Here is a 20,038-nt window from a genome sequence, read left to right as displayed (position 1 = left end):
AATTGCAGAAGCGGTAGAAGAAGCTGGCAGTCACACAAACTCGCTCTATGAATCAGCAGGGGTAGGTTTTGCTTTGGAGACGAAAAACAAATCACTGCACGTCAAAAAAAAAAAAGAAAAATCTGCAAGATTCAAAACAATTCTGTTTATTCACTGAGGGGAAAACCGTGCGTTGAGGTTTTTGCCCTGCTATAAAAGCGGCCGCAGCTCTTCTGAATGAAAGCTTGTGTTCATTCCGTGCCGATGACCAATAACTTTTCTTCACTCTGTGGTCCGTATGTGACGCGGCAGCCTGGCGCGCCCACTGCACAGCTCAGCCCTGTCTGCGCCCACTGAACGAGTTTAGTTTGGATGGAGTCACGGATAAGACCCAGCGAAAAAAATAGGAGCTGGAAGGCTAAAAGTTAGCGGGCACTTTCATCCGGGAGCTGTTTGTGTGGTTATTGAAACACTGATTCAAGGGAGTGTTGCACGTATATGTGAGTATTGTGTGAGCATGCAAACCCTTAGAAGGAGCACTCCATCCAATTAGTATGCCAATAGCGTGTATGTGGCACTCATTGTGATCCGTTATTTCTTATTGAACAGGATATATATCTTCTGTGTTCCTATATTGTTCTGAAATACTTAGTAGGACGTTTGTCGACCGCATTGTGCAGCATTTTGTGGAATAACTGTACTATTGTCTAGTTTATTTTTGTCTAGTTCTTTTCAGTTTGCAGCACAACGTTGCATATCTGTCCTATTATTTAACCAGATTGACAGCCAACATTTACTTTTAATGAAATTGCTCACTACGAAAACACTTTATTTACTTTTACATTAGGCTGTCTATGAATAGCCTATATTTAATGTATGTATTGAAGATGAGATAAGTGAATTAAACATGGATAAAACCAGTAACGTAAATTAAATGTTTACATTTTTTAAATCTGAGGAATAAAAGTTGTAGTGGTGATGGGACCTTGATAACACAAATTATTACAGTGCAAACTGTGTAAAAAGTTAACTTTTCACACAAATTGTTTATTATGGCCTTGGAAATAGATAAGATGGAACACATGTTTTTAATAGCAACCAACTAATAACATTGTGCTTTTATATTTAGAGATTGTGTAACAATATCTTTGGTAGCTCTTCCATGTTTACTAGAGAGCAAAATCTACAAATCATGCCACTATGCATTTTACTGTCCCCACTGTGTCCAAATAGATGTTAACACTCTGTTCCAGGGTTTTGCAGGACACACCCAGTCCTGGCCTAAACACAGGAACTGAATGATTGAGCGGGACAGGACAGATAACTGGATGCTTTTGGAGAACATTCAAGCATTTGGGTAAGAGCTTGCTTGCTAGACGTCATTTACATCTGTGTAATAACACATTCCGATTCTTTAAGGTACTGTGTTTATGAATTACCTCATAAAAATGCATTTTATCATAAGCTTTATCTTTTCACAGATAACATTATTACAGAGTTTACATTCTTGCAACAATGGGTGACTCCAATGAAGACTATGGAAACTACAGCTATGAGTATTACATGGAGTATGGCGACTTGGAGGATATTAAAGTAGAACACACACAGAAGGAAACTATTCATATAATCTCAGTGGTTGTCTACATTATTTCCTTTGTGCTTGGTCTGATTGGAAATGGAACTGTTATATGGGTGACGGCATTTAAAAGCAAAAAGACTGTCAACAGTGTGTGGCTACTCAATTTAGCCATGGCCGACTTTGTATTTGTCCTGTTTCTGCCCTTCTACATTCATTACATACTGCGTGATTTTCACTGGGAATTTGGTGTGACCATGTGTAAACTTAACTCCTTTGTGTCTGTGATGAACATGTACGCCAGTGTGCTCTTTCTCACAGTGCTCAGTATAGACAGGTATGTCTCTGTAGTCCATCTCAACTGGTCTCAGAGGTATCGCTCTGTTGAGAGAGCCTGGGTTATATGTGGTTGCATTTGGGTGCTAGCTGCAGCCCTAAGCTGTCCTGCGCTGATTTTCCGTGACACTGTGCGCTTACATGAGAAGGTGGTGTGCTTCAACAACTTCCACGCTCAGGATGCACATACAGCGGCCATGAGACACATTATAATAGTGGCTATCCGTACCACTGTGGGCTTCCTTCTGCCCTTTACGGCTATTTGTGTGACAGGAATACTACTGACAATCAAAGTGAATCAATCTCGGGGCACTGTTCACGTTTCTAGCTTCTCTAAAACAGTCACTGCAATAATCCTGGCCTTCTTTTTATGCTGGGCACCTTTTCATACATTTAGCTTGATGGAGTTATCCATACATTCCTCATTACAACTACACAACATACTTAAAACTGGTTTTCCTCTCGTCACTAGCCTAGGCTTTTTTAACAGCTGCATTAACCCCCTGCTGTATATGTTTCTTGCCAAAAAGGTTCGACATATCCTGAAGCGTGCATGCCTGGATATAACTAAACGTTCTCTACGAGAGCTCAGCCAGTCAATCTCTGCCACTGAGATAGAGTCTGTAGAAATAGTTCATCAGGACCCTGCCCCAGAGGAGCCTGTAGCATCATCAACTCTATGACTGCAGCCATCCTTCAAGATTGTTGTTGTGGTCCATAAAAAATAACATGAGGTAAGACTGGTTAATACCTCAGCATACATGTGGATGATAATCAAAGCTGATCTTAACAGAGGTAGTGTTAGAATTTTCCTATATTGTTTCTTTTGGACAGGTGATTACATCAACCACCGATTACTTTCAGTAGAAAATCTAAGCAAAACTGTATGACGTGTATGTATCTAGTATCTTTCCATTCATTTAACATTTGCATAACGCAAGGGTTCTCTCTAGAGAAAGAGATAGAGAGCTGATAGATAAAACTGTTGTTTGTTCATTGATTCACATTCAATAATTTTAATAACCAGTTCATCATTGAGGATTTGCTGCTTTTTGTCTATGATAATGAACACAATCTTTTAGACAGTTGTACAAAACAAGCCTTTGTCACTTTGGGTTATGGAAAATATGACATTCTTATTATATTCTTCTTGTATATTATACCTTTGGAAACAGATTATTTGTCAAGATGCATCTTAGATGGCATCTTATTTTTATTTATATTTTTTTGTACTAAGTGTTCAATATGATATAATGCAAATATTTTTATTGAATTGCATAGTATTGTAACTGTATTGTATTAAAAGATTTTTTTCTAACCAGTTAAATTTTATTAATGTTTTGACAAATATGTTCTACATAAATATATCCTATTAAATTTGTTTGTCTAAACGCAGGCTGCATTTTGTTTGAATGTCATATGTCATCCAGTGAATGGCATGCCGACCATTTTAATTGCAGGCGTTGATGTTCTATGTGCAGACAAGACTTTCAGGCAGATTCACATAGGCTCAGTCAGTATGCACGAGTTAACAGAAATCCAGATGTGCATTTCCTTCCTGCTTCCTGAGAGCCTGTTAAAAGATTCAGACGTTTCCTGTTATTTTTCTTTCCATCATAAAGTTAGAGATAAGAGCCACGTCACACTCGGTCACTAATGAGTGTAGATCATTTTCTGCTATGTACAGGGTTCACGCTGCTTTGGGCGTTCGGGTACCACTGATAAACCATTAACACTGGTTAGTACTTAGAGGAAGTAGTTTTACTCTTTGGATTATGGCAGATGCAGGATTACTTAACCGTGACGCAGCAGAGTAAGAAGACAGTGGCGCAAACTGCGTAACAGGCACATACACCGGCGAGGTAAACTGACTGGTCACCGCAAGAACGATAATCTAAAAACTAGGTAACGTCAGATAGTCTGTATCCCAGACGCCAACAAAACGCAAAGGGTCTTAACTGGCTCATTAAAAAGGGAAAAAAGCAAAGTTAGCCAGCCGGCATCGGGACTGTTGACGTTTGATACATTACCTTTAGCTTGTTTGTAGCGAAGTAACGTTAGGCTAACTGTATTAGTTTGCGTTAACTAAATTTTCCAAACAGTAACGTCACGTTACCTCCAACGCGCAGACAGCTGATAATAACTGGGGAACGTTAACCTGACGTTAGAATAACACGGTGCCGCGAGCTTCCTCGTCACAGGTCGATCAGCGTCTCCTAGCCTCACCGTTAACTAACGTTAGCTAACCGTAGTATAGCACGACATTTTGCTAGTCTATTGCTGACCAATGTGTGGTATATCGAGAAATTGCAAGCACTTTATGGAAAGTTTCAAAGTATCTTACTATTTGTATAACGTCAGACGATGCCTTCGTTACTCTTATGTAATGATGTCGCAGCAGACCTCCATTGGTTGCTCTTATGAAGAGCTCTGGCGCTAACGTAGTATTGTTTTGGTTTTGGAGGTTTGGGGCATCTTGGACTACTTCAAAATTTACTCCAATGCTTAGACACTACTACAGATCAATAATCAGATCGGCACCTTACTCATGACGCTGCCTCTTACTTCCAGTATGTTGCGTTTGCCTGTTGTTCGCCGGACTATCATTCCAGCAGCTGTCACCAGAGGAGGAGCTGCGGCAGCTAACCATGGTAACAATATGCCGCTTCATCAGCTGATAACTGATCATATCTTTGTTGCGCAAAGTATGTGTGTTGTTTTACTGCGGACAAGTCATTAGGTTGGTGAGTTGCAGGAACATAGTTTAACGCTTTGCTACCTCAACACTTTGTTCCACTGATGGATTACAGGCAGGATTACAGATTTGCCAGCTTCCAAGGTTGGTGCCAGGATGTTGCTGCCTTATATTACCCAATCAGCAGTCTGTGTTTCTAATTTGCTAGACAGTACCAGGAATTTATTCCACACGAGGTGATAAAAGTAATGTGTTAAATAAAAATAACAGTAACAGGAAAGGGCTATGTTTAAATATCTCTATTTTCATGAAGCTCACACTGCAGCTACAACCACAGCAGCTGCCAATAACCTCCTGGAGGTGTTTGTGGATGGGAAGCCTGTCACAGTGGAACCAGGAACCACTGTGTTGCAGGTAACATGGTAAATGTGTTATTACAGTTCTATAGCTAATTTGTTGACATCTTGAATTATAATATTAGACTTACCACTGTCACTGTATTCTGCCACAGGCATGTGAAAAGGCAGGCATGCAGATTCCTCGCTTCTGCTACCATGAGCGGCTGTCAGTTGCTGGAAACTGTCGCATGTGCCTTGTCGAGATAGAGAAAGTTCCTAAAGTAAGTTTTAGGCTGCACATGTGTTTTGCTTCTACTTCAGGACAGTGTACATGTCTCTCTGTCTGTCTTTGCCTATCTGAGACAGGGCTATGTCTTCCTAAAGTAGTAAATACTGTTTGCTTTTGTCTTGTAGCCAGTAGCAGCTTGTGCTATGCCTGTCATGAAGGGCTGGAACATTTTAACCAACTCCGACAAAACAAGAAAGGCCAGGTAGACCTTTAGACAAAACAACAATTTGTTGTTGGCCTTCTGTAATTATATCTAATTGTCTGATAGACACCATTTAACTAAGGTTTTCTGATAAGCCTACATTTTGTATTATATTGACTCCGTCTTTCGAAAAAGAACATTTATTTTCCCTTTTATTAAACTAACTTGAGAGTTTTATTAAAAAATGTCTTTCAATTCTACTTAGGGAGGGTGTGATGGAGTTCCTGTTGGCTAACCACCCACTAGATTGTCCAATTTGTGATCAAGGGGGAGAATGTGATCTACAGGTAAATGAAGGGCAATTGTATTTGCAAAATCAGTACAGCTGTGGCCTTCATAGTGCCGTTAATAAGATTAAGTATGTATTAGACAAACATCGTTTTCCTTTGATTTAGATATTATTATAAGATTGTTTAATAAGATATATAATATATTTTGTTTGAAGGATCAATCTATGCAGTTTGGCAGTGACAGGAGCCGCTTTATGGAGGGCAAGAGAGCAGTGGAAGACAAAAACATTGGCCCTCTCATCAAAACTATTATGACGCGCTGTATCCAGTGCACACGTTGTGTGCGGTAAGACACACTTCAATATCTAGGTTAAGTTGAGTTCATGTTTAATAATTCAAGAAGATCAAAACAAGTACACACTTTCTTTCTACAGCTTTGCCAGTGAGATTGCAGGTGTGGAGGACCTGGGCACCACTGGCAGAGGCAATGATCTCCAGATTGGGACTTATGTGGAAAAGATGTTCTTGTCAGAGTTGTCTGGAAATATTATCGATATATGCCCAGTGGGAGCACTAACATCTAAACCATATGCATTCACTGCTCGCCCATGGGAGACCAGGTTTTTGAATTACACTTGACATTTTGACTTTGAAAGAGTGTTGTTGTTGTTTTTTTATTCATATATTATGTTTGAAATTATTTAGGAAGACTGAATCCATTGATATTCTGGATGCTGTGGGTAGTAACATTGTGTTGAGTACTCGTGGTGGTGAGGTGATGAGAATTCTGCCCCGTCTTAATGAGGACATTAATGAGGAGTGGATCTCAGACAAAACCAGGTTCCTCTCCAGTCACATGAAATTTACTTCAAGACATAGTTTTGCACATGATGTTTGCATCACTGCTGAACTCTGATTTGCTTTCATCCTGACAGGTTTGCCTATGATGGACTTAAGAGGCAAAGGCTTACTCAGCCAATGGTGAAAAATGAGTCTGGACAGTTGGTTCCCACATCTTGGGAAGATGCGCTGACTTGTGTCGCTGGAGCAGTGGGTTAATTTATGATTAAATATCCTACTGTAACCGTGTAACATAATTTCTAACTTTAGGAAGCCCTAAATAAATCTGTTTTACTTGAAAGCTGCAAGGAGTTAAAGGAAGTGATGTAGCTGCTGTTGTTGGAGGGTTGGTGGATGCAGAGGCTCTAATTGCCCTAAAGGACTTGCTGAACCGTTTAAATAGTGACAACCTGTGCACTGAGGAGGTGTTCCCCATGTCTGGAGCTGGGTAAGTCCATACAAAGATGAAAACTGAAGATGCTGCTAAGCTAGCTGGTGTAGTGTTGATATTTGGATTCTTTTTTTGACATTGGCTCAGGTCTGATCTGCGTTCAAACTATCTTCTAAATACTGGCATTGCTGGCATTGAAGAAGCTGACTTGCTGCTTCTGATTGGCACTAACCCACGCTATGAGGCTCCTCTTTTTAATGCAAGAATCAGAAAGAGGTAAGTTGAAGGCTGTTAATGCAGTATTTCTAGATGTATAACAATGCTGAGTTTGAAAATCTGAAAGACGTAAAAAAAAAAAAAAATTTTATGGTTTAATGTGAACTTTTTTAAAAATTTTTTAGTTGGCTTCACAATGAGTTGCAAGTGGCTCTAGTAGGAAAGGAAGTGGACTTAAGTTACACCTATGACCATCTTGGAGAGTCTCCTAAGGTTCTTCAAGAAATTTCATCTGGAACTCACCCATTCTCTCAGGTAACCCTAGGAAACCATCACTGTTAATAGTCAACTTACTGCAAATAACTAATTTTTGTGCTTTTTATTTTCTCTTGCAGGTCTTGGCTAAAGCTAAGCATCCTGTTATTGTGGTTGGAAGCAGTTGTCTGCAGAGAAAGGATGGAGGTGCCATAATGGCAAATGTGTCAACTATTGCTCAGAATTTGCTCAGCCGTGGAGTGGAGAAAACCTGGAAGGTCCTTAATGTGCTTCACAGGTTATTGTCTTGGAAAATAATATAAGATAGATAGGTTTCAGTGCCAGAGCAGTGTTCAAGGGTGATTCTTACTGCAATGTCTGCTATTTTTTTGTGCCCTCAGGGTTGCCAGTCAAGTGGCTGCACTTGATATTGGGTACAAGCCAGGAGTGGATCCTATCAGGAAGAACCCACCCAAAGTTCTGTTTCTACTAGGAGCTGATGCTGGCTGCATTACTCGCCAAGACCTCCCTCAGCAATGCATTATAATTTATCAAGGTCAGCTGTTTTACTGCACAGCAGCAGAACCTCCTTCATGTCTTCTGTCATTTAATGTATGTGCATCTACTAAGTCCTATTATAGAAGTTGCTGTGCATGTACAGAAGAATGAAAATTATGAATTATTAATTTAAAGCTTTATGCCATACTGTAATTGCCCAGGTCACCATGGGGATGTTGGTGCTCCAATGGCTGATATTATACTCCCTGGAGCTGCATATACTGAGAAATGTAGCACCTATGTGAACATTGAGGGCCGTGCCCAGCAAACCAGAGTGGCAGTGACTCCTCCAGGCATGGCCAGGGAGGACTGGAAGATCATCAGAGCAATTTCTGAGGTACAATACAAAGTAATTATCTCAAACTTAATTGAACTATAAAAAATAAGTCTGAATTATATTTATTTCCCTTTCTCATTTAAGCTTGCTGGAGTGACTTTGCCCTATGATACTCTTGATAAAGTGCGTGATAGACTGGCAGAGGTTTCCCCAAATCTTGTGCGATATGATGACGTTGAGGAGGCCAACTACTCTAAGCAGGCTAATGAACTGTCTAAGGTCTGTTTTAGCTTCCTCCAACATGTTTACCTGTTCACGAGGAAGGAACTAATGAGGCTTTTTTAAATGTTCTCTGTACACTAAATACGTTCTAATGATTGTGTCATCTGTTATATCTCTTTCAGGCAGTGAACCAGGCTTTCCTTATGGAACCTTTAGTCCCTCAACAGCTTACTGTGAAAGACTTCTATATGACGGGTGGGTCATTAGTACTCAAATCAGGTGTTTCTCCATTCACTAAATCTGTAGTATTTTCTTATTAAACTCCTCCAGGAAAACACAGCACTAGACATGAGTTCACAATTTAATTTTGTTGGTAATACTGTTGCCAAATATATAGTTCAAAGCCTAAAATATTTTATAGTTTGTCTTATTTGCCCTCACTGGCTATTGTTACATGAGCGTTTTGTTTTCAAATGAATTAAAAAACAAGTTCTATAAAAGTATTACATCATTTTATAAAGTAAAATCAATAATTGCACTCCAAACCTAAGCTTTTGACCAACATTAAGCTACAATGTTTCCTATTGAAGAAAGTGCTTTGTTATTTCTGTAGTTGCTAAGAAGACAAGTTGTCCGCACGACCAACACTGATTTTGACTCTCGTAAAAAAGATTTAACACTGTTTACAGTAGGTGATCATTTATAAATAGTGTACATATTCTAATGAATATATACATATACAAAAGAAAATGTAGCTTTTTTTATATGATGGGTACGGTTTAGAACCATCCATCCATCCATATATTATTTAGTACTCACTTGAGTTTGGTTCTGGATGTGGCTGCAGGCTCAGACTTCCCTCTCCCCAACTACGTTCTTCAGCTCCTCCTGAGGGATTCTGAAGTGTTCTCAGGCCAGATGAGATATATAATCTCTCCAGCATGTTCTGGGTCTGCTACAGACAGCTAATGGTGATTGTTTATTTAGAGATGACACAAACATAATTAATATGTTGTTGTTCTCAAAGCACTATGGATAGGGTGATTACAAAATATGAATTTGCTATTAAATATCTATTAATACCCTCTTTAAATACTCACAACATTATAAATGCTAAGGAATATTCTAGCTAAATGTCATATTGGTCTGTGGTTCACATTTAAAATCTGCTCTCACTCTTTACCCACAGATCCAATAAGCAGAGCTTCCCAGACAATGGCCAAATGTGTGAAAGCTGTCATAGAGGGAGCACAAGCTGTGGAGGAGCCAGCCATATGCTAAAACATACAATGAATAGCCGTCCAGTTCCTGACAGAATATATACGCACAACTGTTCTATTTGCACATTCCCAAAAACATATTTGCAGTCTTATTTTACTAAAGTAGTCATCTTATTTAGACACATTATGGAAGCGTTAGTTTACTAGCCTGCAGAATCATGTCTATGCAGTACTTGCACAATAAAAATACAAGCATAGGTTTGATACATTTCCATGTAATCTCAAGACTTTATGTTTTTAACTGTTAGGACATTTAAAGTTTAGTATATGTGACCAAAGATTTTAAATCTTTATCCTCTAACGGTAAATATAGAATGTTGTCATGCAAAACTACCAGCATTACAAGTGTTACTACTGTATTTTCCTAAACGTATATTAAGTATGCATGTAGTATTTCAAGTGTAGCTATTTCGGTGTATTATTTAATAAACCAGTTTTTGTAGCAATCTTTGCAAATACCATCTTTATGTTCCCGATCTTTTTAATGGGAATGTTTAAAGTACCCGAATTCTATACAAGTTGTGTCATGAATCGCGTTTTTGTGTTACCCCGACTTTTGTAACGTTAGTTTGGACTCCGCTATCTGATTGGCACGTGGTCCATCATCAGTGAACAACCGGCAACAGTGTGTTAGCGGGGCTGATAACTCATTCATATGGAGGCTGAAATCCAGGTGGATTTTACACTTTACTTGACCTGTCATTCAGTATGTTTTACCTGGTTGTTAAAGGACATTTTGAACGTGTAAACGCCACTGTCATTCACACAAACTAGTTTGCTTCATCTAAAGACTAATCTCACACTTGCAGACTATAGGGGCTTTTAACAAAGTTGAATTTCCAATATGGTAGGAGAGGTTGTTGTTGTTGAGCCGACTGTTGTCATGTCCCCGCAGTGCCTGTAGTGGTGCTGTAAGGAGTCTGCTGTGGATCCAACAAAAATCCTCAGCAGCCTATCTACTGCTTGTAATTTGCTCTGGATAGGCTATATTTACATACATTCTTATTTGAAGATATACCGAGCTCGATGAAGATCACTGCTACTTTCCTATCTCGAATATCGATGCACAAATAGCCTAGCTGATTCTAGTAGACATTTCGGCCGTCTGTGTGGATCGAATACCGTACACAGCCCATACCAATTCAAGGTAAGCGAAATGGTACACAGCCTCGGCCTCGATTTCTGTGCGTAGCGTGTTGCCGATGCGGCAGTCGGCCGGGGTGTTCAACTAGACTCCGCTGAGGAGCCGAGGCTAACAGGCCTCTGATGTATGATTCATTTATTTAATAACTTAACAACCAGACCAAATTACAAAGTGGATCAAGTCGTTAGGGAGTGTTTTGCAGTGTTTATGATTTTACTATCTGTAGACTGCTAATGTGACAATATGTATCAGTAGTGGCAAAAATTCATATCAATTGTAATGGAGGCCTCCAGGGACAGGCCTTAAGCCTCGTATGTACTTAGAGTCTTTGTTAGGAAGTATTTGGCTATAAATATAACGCGTGTATATATACACTAACATGGTAAATCTGGGGCCGATAACCAAATGTTTATTTAATATTTTTATTTTGTATAATAAAACCAAACTGGAAATATACCTTTATAATGTTGCCATTTCATTATGCTTCCGTTTCCTGGTTAGCTACCGCCTACTGGTTTGTGTTTTTAGCTTCGATAGCTCTGTAGCTAACTAGCGAAAACGACTTTTTGTGTTTGATCTGGGTTGATGGTGTGTAAAGTGCCTAAAGCTGGATGTATCACGTCTTATGTATCAGAGCACACGTTTATGTTGCACACAGATACATTTACAATTTCTTATTCTGAAGTTAAGATATTTTTTTCTTCCGACCCAAGCTAATGTTGGGAAGCTAACTCACCGGACTCAATGTTTGTTGCCTTTTTGTCCGTGTTTAATTTGAAGTTGTTAATGTTAATCCAGGCTGATATCAGTGACTCTTAGCCAACGTGTCCTTGTGTATCCAGCATATCATTACGTGAGCTGCCAGACCTGCTCCTCTTCCAGAGGCAACTTGTAAACACGGAGCAGCTAACGTTGACGCTGCAAATATAATGAACCTAGATTGTATAGTATTACAGCAGCAACATATTATATGTTAATTATGAAGACATTTTTAAAAAGCAGCATTTGTGGTTAAAATTGGGAAAGCTGCGAGTATGGAGGTAGACCTGTACTGATACCTAATATAAAGTGGACCTCTTAGCTTTAAACTTTGTTGAGCAGACAGCTGACATGCAATATGCGGTTGTACCACAGTCAAATTCTCTTAAGTGCTGGCTGTAAGGAATGAGTTCATTGTGGAATATAATCACACTCTTTGCCACTTTATGAAAATTGTCTAGTGTCTAACGTTTTAAACGTGTTTTAGTGTATATACATTGTTCATTATGTTATTAGTTTACTGAACAAGCAGCAGTGACGTTAGATGTCTCGTAATGTCATCAAGTTTTGAGGTCACGCTAAATGAATGTGTAATGTTTGGTTTAACTAACTTCATTCCAACAGCTGATGTTGTCAAGGACAAGAGTCACGTGATGTACGAAGGCAAACACATACACTTCTCAGAGGTGGACAATAAGCCGTTGTGCTCATACAGCCCAAAGCTCTGCAAGCAACGCAGATTAAATGGCTATGCCTTCTGTATCCGGCACGTTCTGGAGGACAAGACCGCCCCCTTCAAGCAGTGTGAATATGTGGCCAAGTACAACAGCCAGCGATGTACTAACCCCATCCCCAAGTCTGAAGACCGCAGGTGTGTATGATTGTCTGCATGTGTGGCAGAATCCACTATGCTGCCATAATAATGCACAGTGTATTGAGGATTTGTTCCTGTTTTCCAGGTACTGTAACAGCCACTTGCAGGTTCTCGGCTTTATCCCTAAGAAGGAACGGAAAAAGAAACACGATGCTTTGGAAGAGATGCGCTCAAGGGCTCAACTGCAGTCAGTGGCACTCAACATAACAGTGCCCTCTCTAGCTTTGAAAGCCCCTAATGGTCTAGATGAACTTCTACCATCTCCACCCTGTACACGCTTGTTACCCCTTCCTGATGGGGAGCTCCTGGACCCTTTTGCCTTTTTTGAGGATGACACAGATGGGGAGGAGGTGGGTACTCCTAGGAAGGGCAACACCATCAGGAAGAAACTACAGAGTCGGCTGGTGATCAACCAGAAACCTGACACAGACCTCTTCCAGCCACCTTCTGAGCACTTTAGTCCCTCCCCTGTTCCCCGTGCCCACCCTTCCTCACCACTTAGCACTCACCTCCCACGGCAGCAGTCAGGTCTTCTACAACCACCCCAACACTCCAGTGTGACTTCCTTCATCTTCCCAGGACAGCAGCAGGGTTTATTATGCAATCCACCACCACCTCAGACGGTCAACTTTCTGCCTCCAGGGATAACCTCTAATGCAGCACTCAGTCCAGTACAACCTTCTGGGCCATCACTCAGCAGGAAAATGCCTTTTACCGCTACTCACTTGCCAGTCAGTTGCAAGGACAGTAGCAGTAACAATCAGGGGCATGTGGTTGTCATGCGTCCTGCTGTCTTCTCACCCTCTGCCAGCTGTTTGGCCAGGTTGCAACATCTGGTACAGCTATGTGCCAAGAGACACCAGGAGCATGGAGACCTCTTTCCTCACCTAGGTGCTCATTTCAGCTTATTTACCACCAGTTTAGAAACTCAAAGATGTTTTTTAATGTTTTTCCCAGCTTGCGCACAGTTTGAAGGACTTTGGAAGATATTTTCATCATGCTGTAATTAATGAGAAATGAGCCTTTTGACACGAATGAGCTCCTCTAACAAGTTCTTTTTCAGGACTGGACTGGTCAGAAGACAGTGCTGAAGATGATGATGATGGGGAAGAGAAGGCAGAGAGATTTTCTCCTTTTAAAACTCCTTGGAGACCACAGAATGGGTTGGTAACTAAATAATGAACTTGACCTTACAAACCAAAAATTTTTTTTTTACTAACTTTTTTTCATTTGTTTTGTTGAATAGGCTGGAAGACGACAGTAGTTTGTCTCGTAGAACACGGCTACTTAGGCTTTGCTCGTACCTCCAAGAGAAATACAAGCACATGTGCAGGCAGGAGAGGGCGAGTATCCGTCAAAAGAGATATCGCTATGCTTTTCGCAAAGCATTGCTGCAAGCTGCCAGTAACAATGCCGACTGTGCTGGGCAGCTAATTCAGGAGCTGCGTGGTGTCTCTCGAAGCTCCTCAAGGTATCATCACAAATATTGTATTGTTTATCTCTCAAGGCTGAATACAGTTAGGTTAAAACACTTTTGCTTACAGTTGTTTGTATATACAAGCCTTGCTACACAAATCCCCAACCTGCCATCACCCAAAATTCGAGTTTCAGTGCATATAACTTTCAAAGTACGGGAACATCCAGTAAGTTAAATTTGTGCAGTCATCAATGTGTGCAGCTTTTATGACCCACTTGTTGGTTTCCTGCTTTTGCAGTAATTATCTTCTAATTGTAAATATGTCAATAATGGAATGTTTTTAGTGTTTTTGAATGTTTGCTGAGTCCTGGGGCTGTTTTTCTATACAGTGTGGCTCCTGCAAAGCAGCAGAACATGGATACAGGAACCTGCACTGGCAGCACAAAGGGCCAAGCCTGCAACAACAGTGCTTTGCCCTTCACTCGACACTGCTTTCAGCGTATCCTTTGTGCCACGTTACTGTTTGTACAGCTGGTTACTAATAGGGTAGCAAAATGGTTCTATTTACGTTTTCTAATTTATAATATGATTTGGAACCAGTTGTACATGCCTTTTTTTATATTACTTACTACAATGCTGATTTTTAATAATAAGGGAAATGTGCAGACCAATTACAGAGCAATAATGCTGATGAGCCATACAGTGAAATTTCAGGAAAGAGTAGTGGAAGGTAGGCTGAGGGCAGACGTTAGCATTTCTGAGCCGTAATATGGTTTCATGCCTAGAAAGTGTACAATAGATGCAGTATTTGCTTTGAGGATGCTGATGGAGAAGCACAGAGAACGTTACAAGGAGCAGAGGTGATGAAGGTGCAGGACTTTAAGTACTTAGGGTCAACGGTTCAGAGCAACGGAGAGTGTGGAAAAGAAGTGAAGAGGGAAGCAAGAATGAAAGGAAAGGTGTTCAAGACGGTGGTGAGACCAGGGATGTTGTTCAGCTTAGAGACAGTGGCATTGAAGAAAAGACAGGAGGCAGAGCTGGAGGTAGCAGAGCTTAAGATGTTGAGGTTCTCTTTGGGAGTGACGAGGATGGACAGGATCAGGAATGAGGACATCAGAGGGACAACTCATGTAAGTTGTTTTGGAGATAAAGTCGGAGAGGCCAGATTTAGTTGGTTGTCAGTAGAAGGATGCAGAGGTTGGAGCTGCCAGGCAGGAGGTCTAGAGGAAGACCTAAGAGGAGATTTATGGATGTAGTGAGAGAGGACATGAAGTTAATTGGTGGGAGAGAAGAGGATGCAGAGAACAGGGTTAGATGGAGGCAGATAATTTGCTGTGGTGACCCCTGAAAGGAAACAGCCAAAAGGAAAAGAAGCTAAGAAGAAGACTGTGATGTGCAACATTCCTGTGTGTTGATGTATCAAGATCATGTGCCCTCTGTCTGCTGTATTGTGTTATTTCCCTTAATCGCTCTTTGCAGACATTCTGTTGAATCGCTCTCAGCAGCTCTTTGCTAGTTGTACAGCCAAATTTGCAGATGGTCAGCAGTGCTCCATCCCTGTTTTTGATATCACGCACCAGACACCCCTCTGTGAAGAGCATGCCAAAAAGATGGTAAGTTAGGGGTTTAAAGAGAAAAATTCAGAGTTTTGGGAAATGTGCTTAAATGCATTTCTGCCAAGGCTTTGATATAATGCTACATATTTATTATACAGCTGTGAGTTGTATCAGAGATCTCTTTTAAGTCTCAGCAAGAAAACAAATAAGCATTTTTCTTAAAATGTTGATTCTTTCCTTTTACGTTCTCTTCTTGGATTGCAGCAGCTGTGTTTGAATTCAAACAGGGTCATGCTATAATTGTTCCATGCACTCTACACAGGATAACTTCCTGCGTGGGGATGGAAACCGGCGAGTGCAGCACCAGCAACAGCGAAAGCCACGTAAAAAGACCAAACCACCGGCGCTCACCAAAAAACACAAGAAGAAGAGGAGAAGAGGGCCACGGAGGCCTCAGAAACCCATCCCACCAGCGTTGCCACAGGGGAACCTGGGAATGCCTTCTATAAGCTTAGCAATGCCCTCCCAGGCCAGCATCAGGTGCGCTGCACTTGGGTTGTTAAAAATTTAGTGTGTGGAGATCCAGTGCACAGGAGAACTCCTTCATTCACAGGCTCTCGTGTCACATGCTTAGTGCAATTGTGTTTTTTTTTCTATAAGCATTTTTTATTTAAGCATGTTTTACTTTGTTGCAGGAGCCCTTCAACTCCTGACCTGAGTACAGATGAGTTTCCTGACGATATCACCAATGACATCGCAGACATTCCGAACGACTTGGAGCTTAACCAGGAAGATTTTTCCGATGTGTTACCCAGACTACCCGATGACCTGCAGGACTTTGACTTGTTTGAAGGTTGTTTTAAAGCTAACTCTTGAGCAGCACTATGCATTTTTAATTGTACTGCAACAGTCCTTCGAGTTTGTGATTTTCATAACGACAAATGTTGCATATATGTGTGTAGGTAAGAATGGGGAGCTCCTGCCCACCACAGAGGAGGCTGAGGAGCTGGTGCGTGCACTGCAGGCAATGGGGTCCTACCCAGACTCTTTGGTGTGCCTGACTTCCATGGGAGACCTGGCCCCCTCTGAAGGAGTAGACCACAGAGCCGTGACAGTGTTTCCTGGTCCAGTCCAGCCAGGGGCCATTGGGGAACTCCTCAGCAGCCGCATCCCTACAGAGAACTTCACCAGCCTCGAGCTGGAGGACAATATACTGCAGTCTACTGGGGGTCATTTTCCCCCTACACCGCCATCTCAGTCTGCTAACCAGCCGCCGACGTCATGCTCCTCATCTTCTACAGCAGCCCCCCCAGCCTCCTCCCTACTCACTCAGGCCTCCATAACAGAGCGAACGTTTTCCCGGACACACGCAACCCATGTCCTGGCCAAGTCGGATGCACCCACATCATCCCCACAAGGCAGCCACTACAGCAGTGAGCATGTGCCATCCCCATACAGTGACCACATAAATTCTCCCCATGCCAGCTCTTTCCAGTCGGACACCCCTCTGATGCTGGAAGTCCCTCTCAGTGGGGTACCAGGCCCTCCACGTTCATCATGGAATAATCTCCCTCTCCCCCTCACGGACCCCACACATTTTGGCAATCTAATAGGATCAGAAAGTCATCTCATATCAACCTCTCTGTCCACACCCCCGGCCACCACCCACTCTGTTACGCTGCAGCCCATGGCTGCTCTCTCAGTGATGCCTCAGAGTGGCATGACTGGATTAACGACTCCCCCTGCCCCTGTATCCTCTTCACACGATGTGCTGACCTCCACACAGCCCAAACAGCAGCTCCCTCAGTTCAGTGCGGCCTTTGGCCATCAGTTGGCCTCCCACAGTGGCATCCCGAAAGATGTACAGCCCAGCCACAGCTCCACAGCGCCTCCTGCTGGTTTTTCTATTGTTAGTGCAACCGCTGCAAGTATCAACAGTGCCACGCCACCCTTCACGCAAAGTAAATGAGAGCAGGCGCATTGCAGTGGCTGAATGATGGTGTGTGGACTCTCAGTCACTTACAATCCACTTGACTGGCTCCTGATTGACACCTCTTCATCTGCTACATGTGTGCAATGTGGTAATAGTGCACTATTTGATAATGAATTTGCACAACCTCAGAGTTTCCTCAATATTTTCTAATTTCGTTCTTTTACTCTGTAGCTAGATGGTCTCTGGGATTTTAAGTCTGTGAGTCCACTTGTTTGATGCCTTGTGGTTTCGTCAGGAGAGGGTTACAGTGAAATCTTGTGATGAAATAAATGAACGGGTGAAAATTGGCAGAAGGACCTTGGCAGATGTTATGCGTCACACTGCTCAGAATTCATAGAAGCCTCAGTTAGTAGTTGGTTTTGTATGCTTTGCCAGCTAAAGTCCTGTCTTAAAAAGATCAACTATACCCTGCCTTGCTCAGATGGCCATTGCATTTTTTGTTTTTTCCACATTTTGATACACTGCTTCTGTCACCCTCTGAAACAAGAGTACAGGTTGTGATGTTTGTGACCCATTATGTTTCAAACTATTTAACTGTTATCATGATATAGAATCTTACTGCATCAAATTTCACAGTCATATGAATTTACCAAAATACTTTTAAACAGCTGTTTTTATATTGTGTATACTGTATATGTGTTCATTTATTGGTTTGCTCAGATGTCAATCTCTGACCTCACCATTGGTTGTGGGACTCTGAGTTGCCTAGTAGACACTTGAAGGTAAATATAGTTTCTTAAAGCAATAAACACATTAACATAACTCTGGCATTGAAAGTTCTTTGATTGGTTCCATTACATATAGCTTCATTTGCAGAATCCAGGCTGAATTGGGGCTGTTATACAGTAGTTTCACTCAGAACTACAGCGTATAGACACGAGTGATCAGCTCAGCCTAACTTGCTATCTGGGGTCGTACTGAGTGGATTTATAAGACTAATAAACAACTTTCAATGTTATAGTAAGAGTGGCGATGGTGTAATCCAGGGACTTTAAGTGTCTACTTTGAAAGGTGCTCTCTGGTCCACATTGTCAATGGTTCTTACTGACTTACACGTCTCGAACTTTACATGTTTCACACCTCCAAGGCAACCCTCTATTAAGGCCAGATTACAAGTAAACATTTAGGCAGTTAATTGGCACTGGAAATAGCTATTATGTATGTGTAATATGATGGTGTAAGTTGGTATATTTAGCCCAGCTGAGGTAAAGCATTATTTGTTTTACTCAGTTACAAGGGTTTTGTTTTTTGTTTTTTAAGCTAAATGATGCAAACCTGGAGTCTGATTTTAATTTTAGAATGTGGACTACCTGTCATTTAATGACTCATACAGCAGTACAACCATGGCTTTTGATACATATTATATTAGACATTTGACAGACTGTCAGACATTGTTGAGTATTAGGTATATAGAGTAGAAGTCTCTATTGGGGTTTGTTGGTGAAATATTGAGTAGCAATGAAATTATTTGCAATGTATTCAGTGGAACCTGTGTCTTGTAGAATGAGTTTTTTGTTTTTAATGGCTATCAAAAGTTGAAGGGATTGATGTTTGTCTGCTGTCATAAAAAAAAATATATATTCCATTGGAGAATATTTTTGATAGCTATTAAACTCCAAGAAGACATCTAAGATTGCATGGGCAGCAAACTTTTGTGTGAGCATACAATATCAATATTAAATTATAGCCACTGGCCTGATTCTTGAAATATTTGCATCTGCATTTCATTTCCATTTTGTGAAGAGAAAAAAAATTATCAACATGAAATGTTTTCAAGAAAGATTTGCACCGGAGTAGATGAGGCCAGTGGTGTTTCACGTGTTTCGTGTCCACCTTTTTATTTTACTTGTACTTGGATACTCATTAAATGAACAGCTGCCATCATTACCTGCTTGCGAGTCTGCACCAGATTCCAGTTTCCAGCTGTGAGAAGGCCCAGTGTAGTCTCTCCCTTCCAAAGAGGAAACTTATTATGAAGTGTAAACCTGTAGCTCCACCAGAGATGACTGGACAATGTTTCTCACAAACTCAGTGCCCACTACAATTAAAACAATTTGGATGAAAATGTTTGCAAGGCAATACTGTTGTATCCACTTAGCATGAGATTAGTCACTGCACCAGTCTACTCTCCCAAGAACCAACACATAGAACAAAATGAATAGGGCTCATAGGCACATGTAACTGCTTGAATTCAGAGATGGCTGACAAATTCCTATACTCATTGAATGTACTGTATTACTGTTTTTAAAGATAGGATGAGCTAATCTAGTCACCTTTTATGATTGGTCCTTGTTTAATTTGTCTAAGGTATTTTTTGTATACAAAGGTTTACATTTTTATGTATATTTTTCTTGTGTAAAAATTATGTAACATGTGTAAAAACACTGTATGTAATATCTGTATATAGTGTGAGAAATTTGATCTTTTGTTTTTGGATGTATAAATAAAACTTGCTGTGAGGTATTTGCTGACATAGTTTAATGTGTTTTTACTAGACACAAACTTTAAAATTTTTAATGCGTGTGCATGGAAAGAAACTAGCTTTCTTCATGAAGATTTACTGCTCCCTTTAAAGTCAACCTGTAATGAACTGATATTCAAAGAGTTTGGA

The 20,038-nt window shown here is 40.9% G+C and overlaps 3 protein-coding genes across 11 annotated transcripts; all 3 read left to right on the top strand.

The window, feature by feature from the left end:
- The first annotated feature begins 70 nt into the window (after positions 1 to 70).
- cmklr2 (chemerin chemokine-like receptor 2) lies at positions 71 to 3,209 on the top strand. The gene is made up of 3 exons (XM_067514746.1): positions 71 to 479; positions 1,233 to 1,336; positions 1,461 to 3,209. Exon 3 carries the CDS (start codon positions 1,495 to 1,497, stop codon positions 2,572 to 2,574), a length of 1,080 nt encoding a protein of 359 aa, XP_067370847.1. The 5' UTR covers positions 71 to 479; positions 1,233 to 1,336; positions 1,461 to 1,494; the 3' UTR covers positions 2,575 to 3,209.
- A 299-nt stretch (positions 3,210 to 3,508) lies between these two features.
- LOC137132394 (NADH-ubiquinone oxidoreductase 75 kDa subunit, mitochondrial-like) lies at positions 3,509 to 10,130 on the top strand. Of its 9 annotated transcripts, none has more exons than XM_067514734.1 (19): positions 3,509 to 3,753; positions 4,463 to 4,542; positions 4,900 to 5,000; positions 5,098 to 5,205; positions 5,339 to 5,415; positions 5,621 to 5,702; positions 5,861 to 5,991; positions 6,080 to 6,265; positions 6,351 to 6,485; positions 6,581 to 6,695; positions 6,788 to 6,933; positions 7,024 to 7,152; positions 7,278 to 7,407; positions 7,488 to 7,645; positions 7,749 to 7,903; positions 8,067 to 8,242; positions 8,327 to 8,461; positions 8,587 to 8,659; positions 9,594 to 10,130. In XM_067514734.1, exons 2-19 carry the CDS (start codon positions 4,464 to 4,466, stop codon positions 9,683 to 9,685), a joined length of 2,208 nt encoding a protein of 735 aa, XP_067370835.1. In that variant the 5' UTR covers positions 3,509 to 3,753; position 4,463; the 3' UTR covers positions 9,686 to 10,130. The 9 variants fall into 9 exon arrangements, with proteins under 9 accessions (XP_067370835.1, XP_067370834.1, XP_067370839.1 ...); XM_067514733.1 differs by having other exon boundaries at positions 3,509 to 3,796; XM_067514735.1 differs by having other exon boundaries at positions 3,513 to 3,629.
- Positions 10,131 to 10,539: 409 nt separating this feature from the next.
- ino80da (INO80 complex subunit Da) lies at positions 10,540 to 19,898 on the top strand. The gene is made up of 10 exons (XM_067514723.1): positions 10,540 to 10,831; positions 12,212 to 12,458; positions 12,547 to 13,352; positions 13,525 to 13,624; positions 13,708 to 13,932; positions 14,268 to 14,377; positions 15,358 to 15,491; positions 15,757 to 15,974; positions 16,130 to 16,287; positions 16,397 to 19,898. The coding sequence occupies exons 2-10, from the start codon at positions 12,241 to 12,243 to the stop codon at positions 17,401 to 17,403; spliced, it is 2,976 nt and encodes a 991-aa protein (XP_067370824.1). The 5' UTR covers positions 10,540 to 10,831; positions 12,212 to 12,240; the 3' UTR covers positions 17,404 to 19,898.
- The last annotated feature ends 140 nt before the right edge of the window (positions 19,899 to 20,038 follow it).

Source organism: Channa argus, chromosome 9 (genome assembly GCF_033026475.1).
Source record: "Channa argus isolate prfri chromosome 9, Channa argus male v1.0, whole genome shotgun sequence".
In the NCBI taxonomy this organism is placed as follows: Eukaryota; Metazoa; Chordata; class Actinopteri; order Anabantiformes; family Channidae; genus Channa; species Channa argus.
The sequence above is the reverse complement of the archived record's forward strand: the minus strand, read 5'-3'. Positions and strand labels throughout refer to the sequence as shown.

Coding starts and splice junctions, on each gene's coding strand:
- ino80da (XM_067514723.1), top strand. CDS start 12,241: ATGTACGAAGGCAAACACATACACTTCTCAGAGGTGGACAATAAGCCG. Junction 14,378..15,357: donor CACTCGACACTGCTTTCAGC/GTATCCTTTGTG, acceptor CGCTCTTTGCAG/ACATTCTGTTGAATCGCTCT. Junction 15,492..15,756: donor AAGAGCATGCCAAAAAGATG/GTAAGTTAGGGG, acceptor CACTCTACACAG/GATAACTTCCTGCGTGGGGA.
- LOC137132394 (XM_067514732.1), top strand. CDS start 4,440: ATGACGCTGCCTCTTACTTCCAGTATGTTGCGTTTGCCTGTTGTTCGC. Junction 5,001..5,097: donor CAGGAACCACTGTGTTGCAG/GTAACATGGTAA, acceptor ATTCTGCCACAG/GCATGTGAAAAGGCAGGCAT. Junction 5,206..5,338: donor AGATAGAGAAAGTTCCTAAA/GTAAGTTTTAGG, acceptor TTTGTCTTGTAG/CCAGTAGCAGCTTGTGCTAT.
- cmklr2 (XM_067514746.1), top strand. CDS start 1,495: ATGGGTGACTCCAATGAAGACTATGGAAACTACAGCTATGAGTATTAC.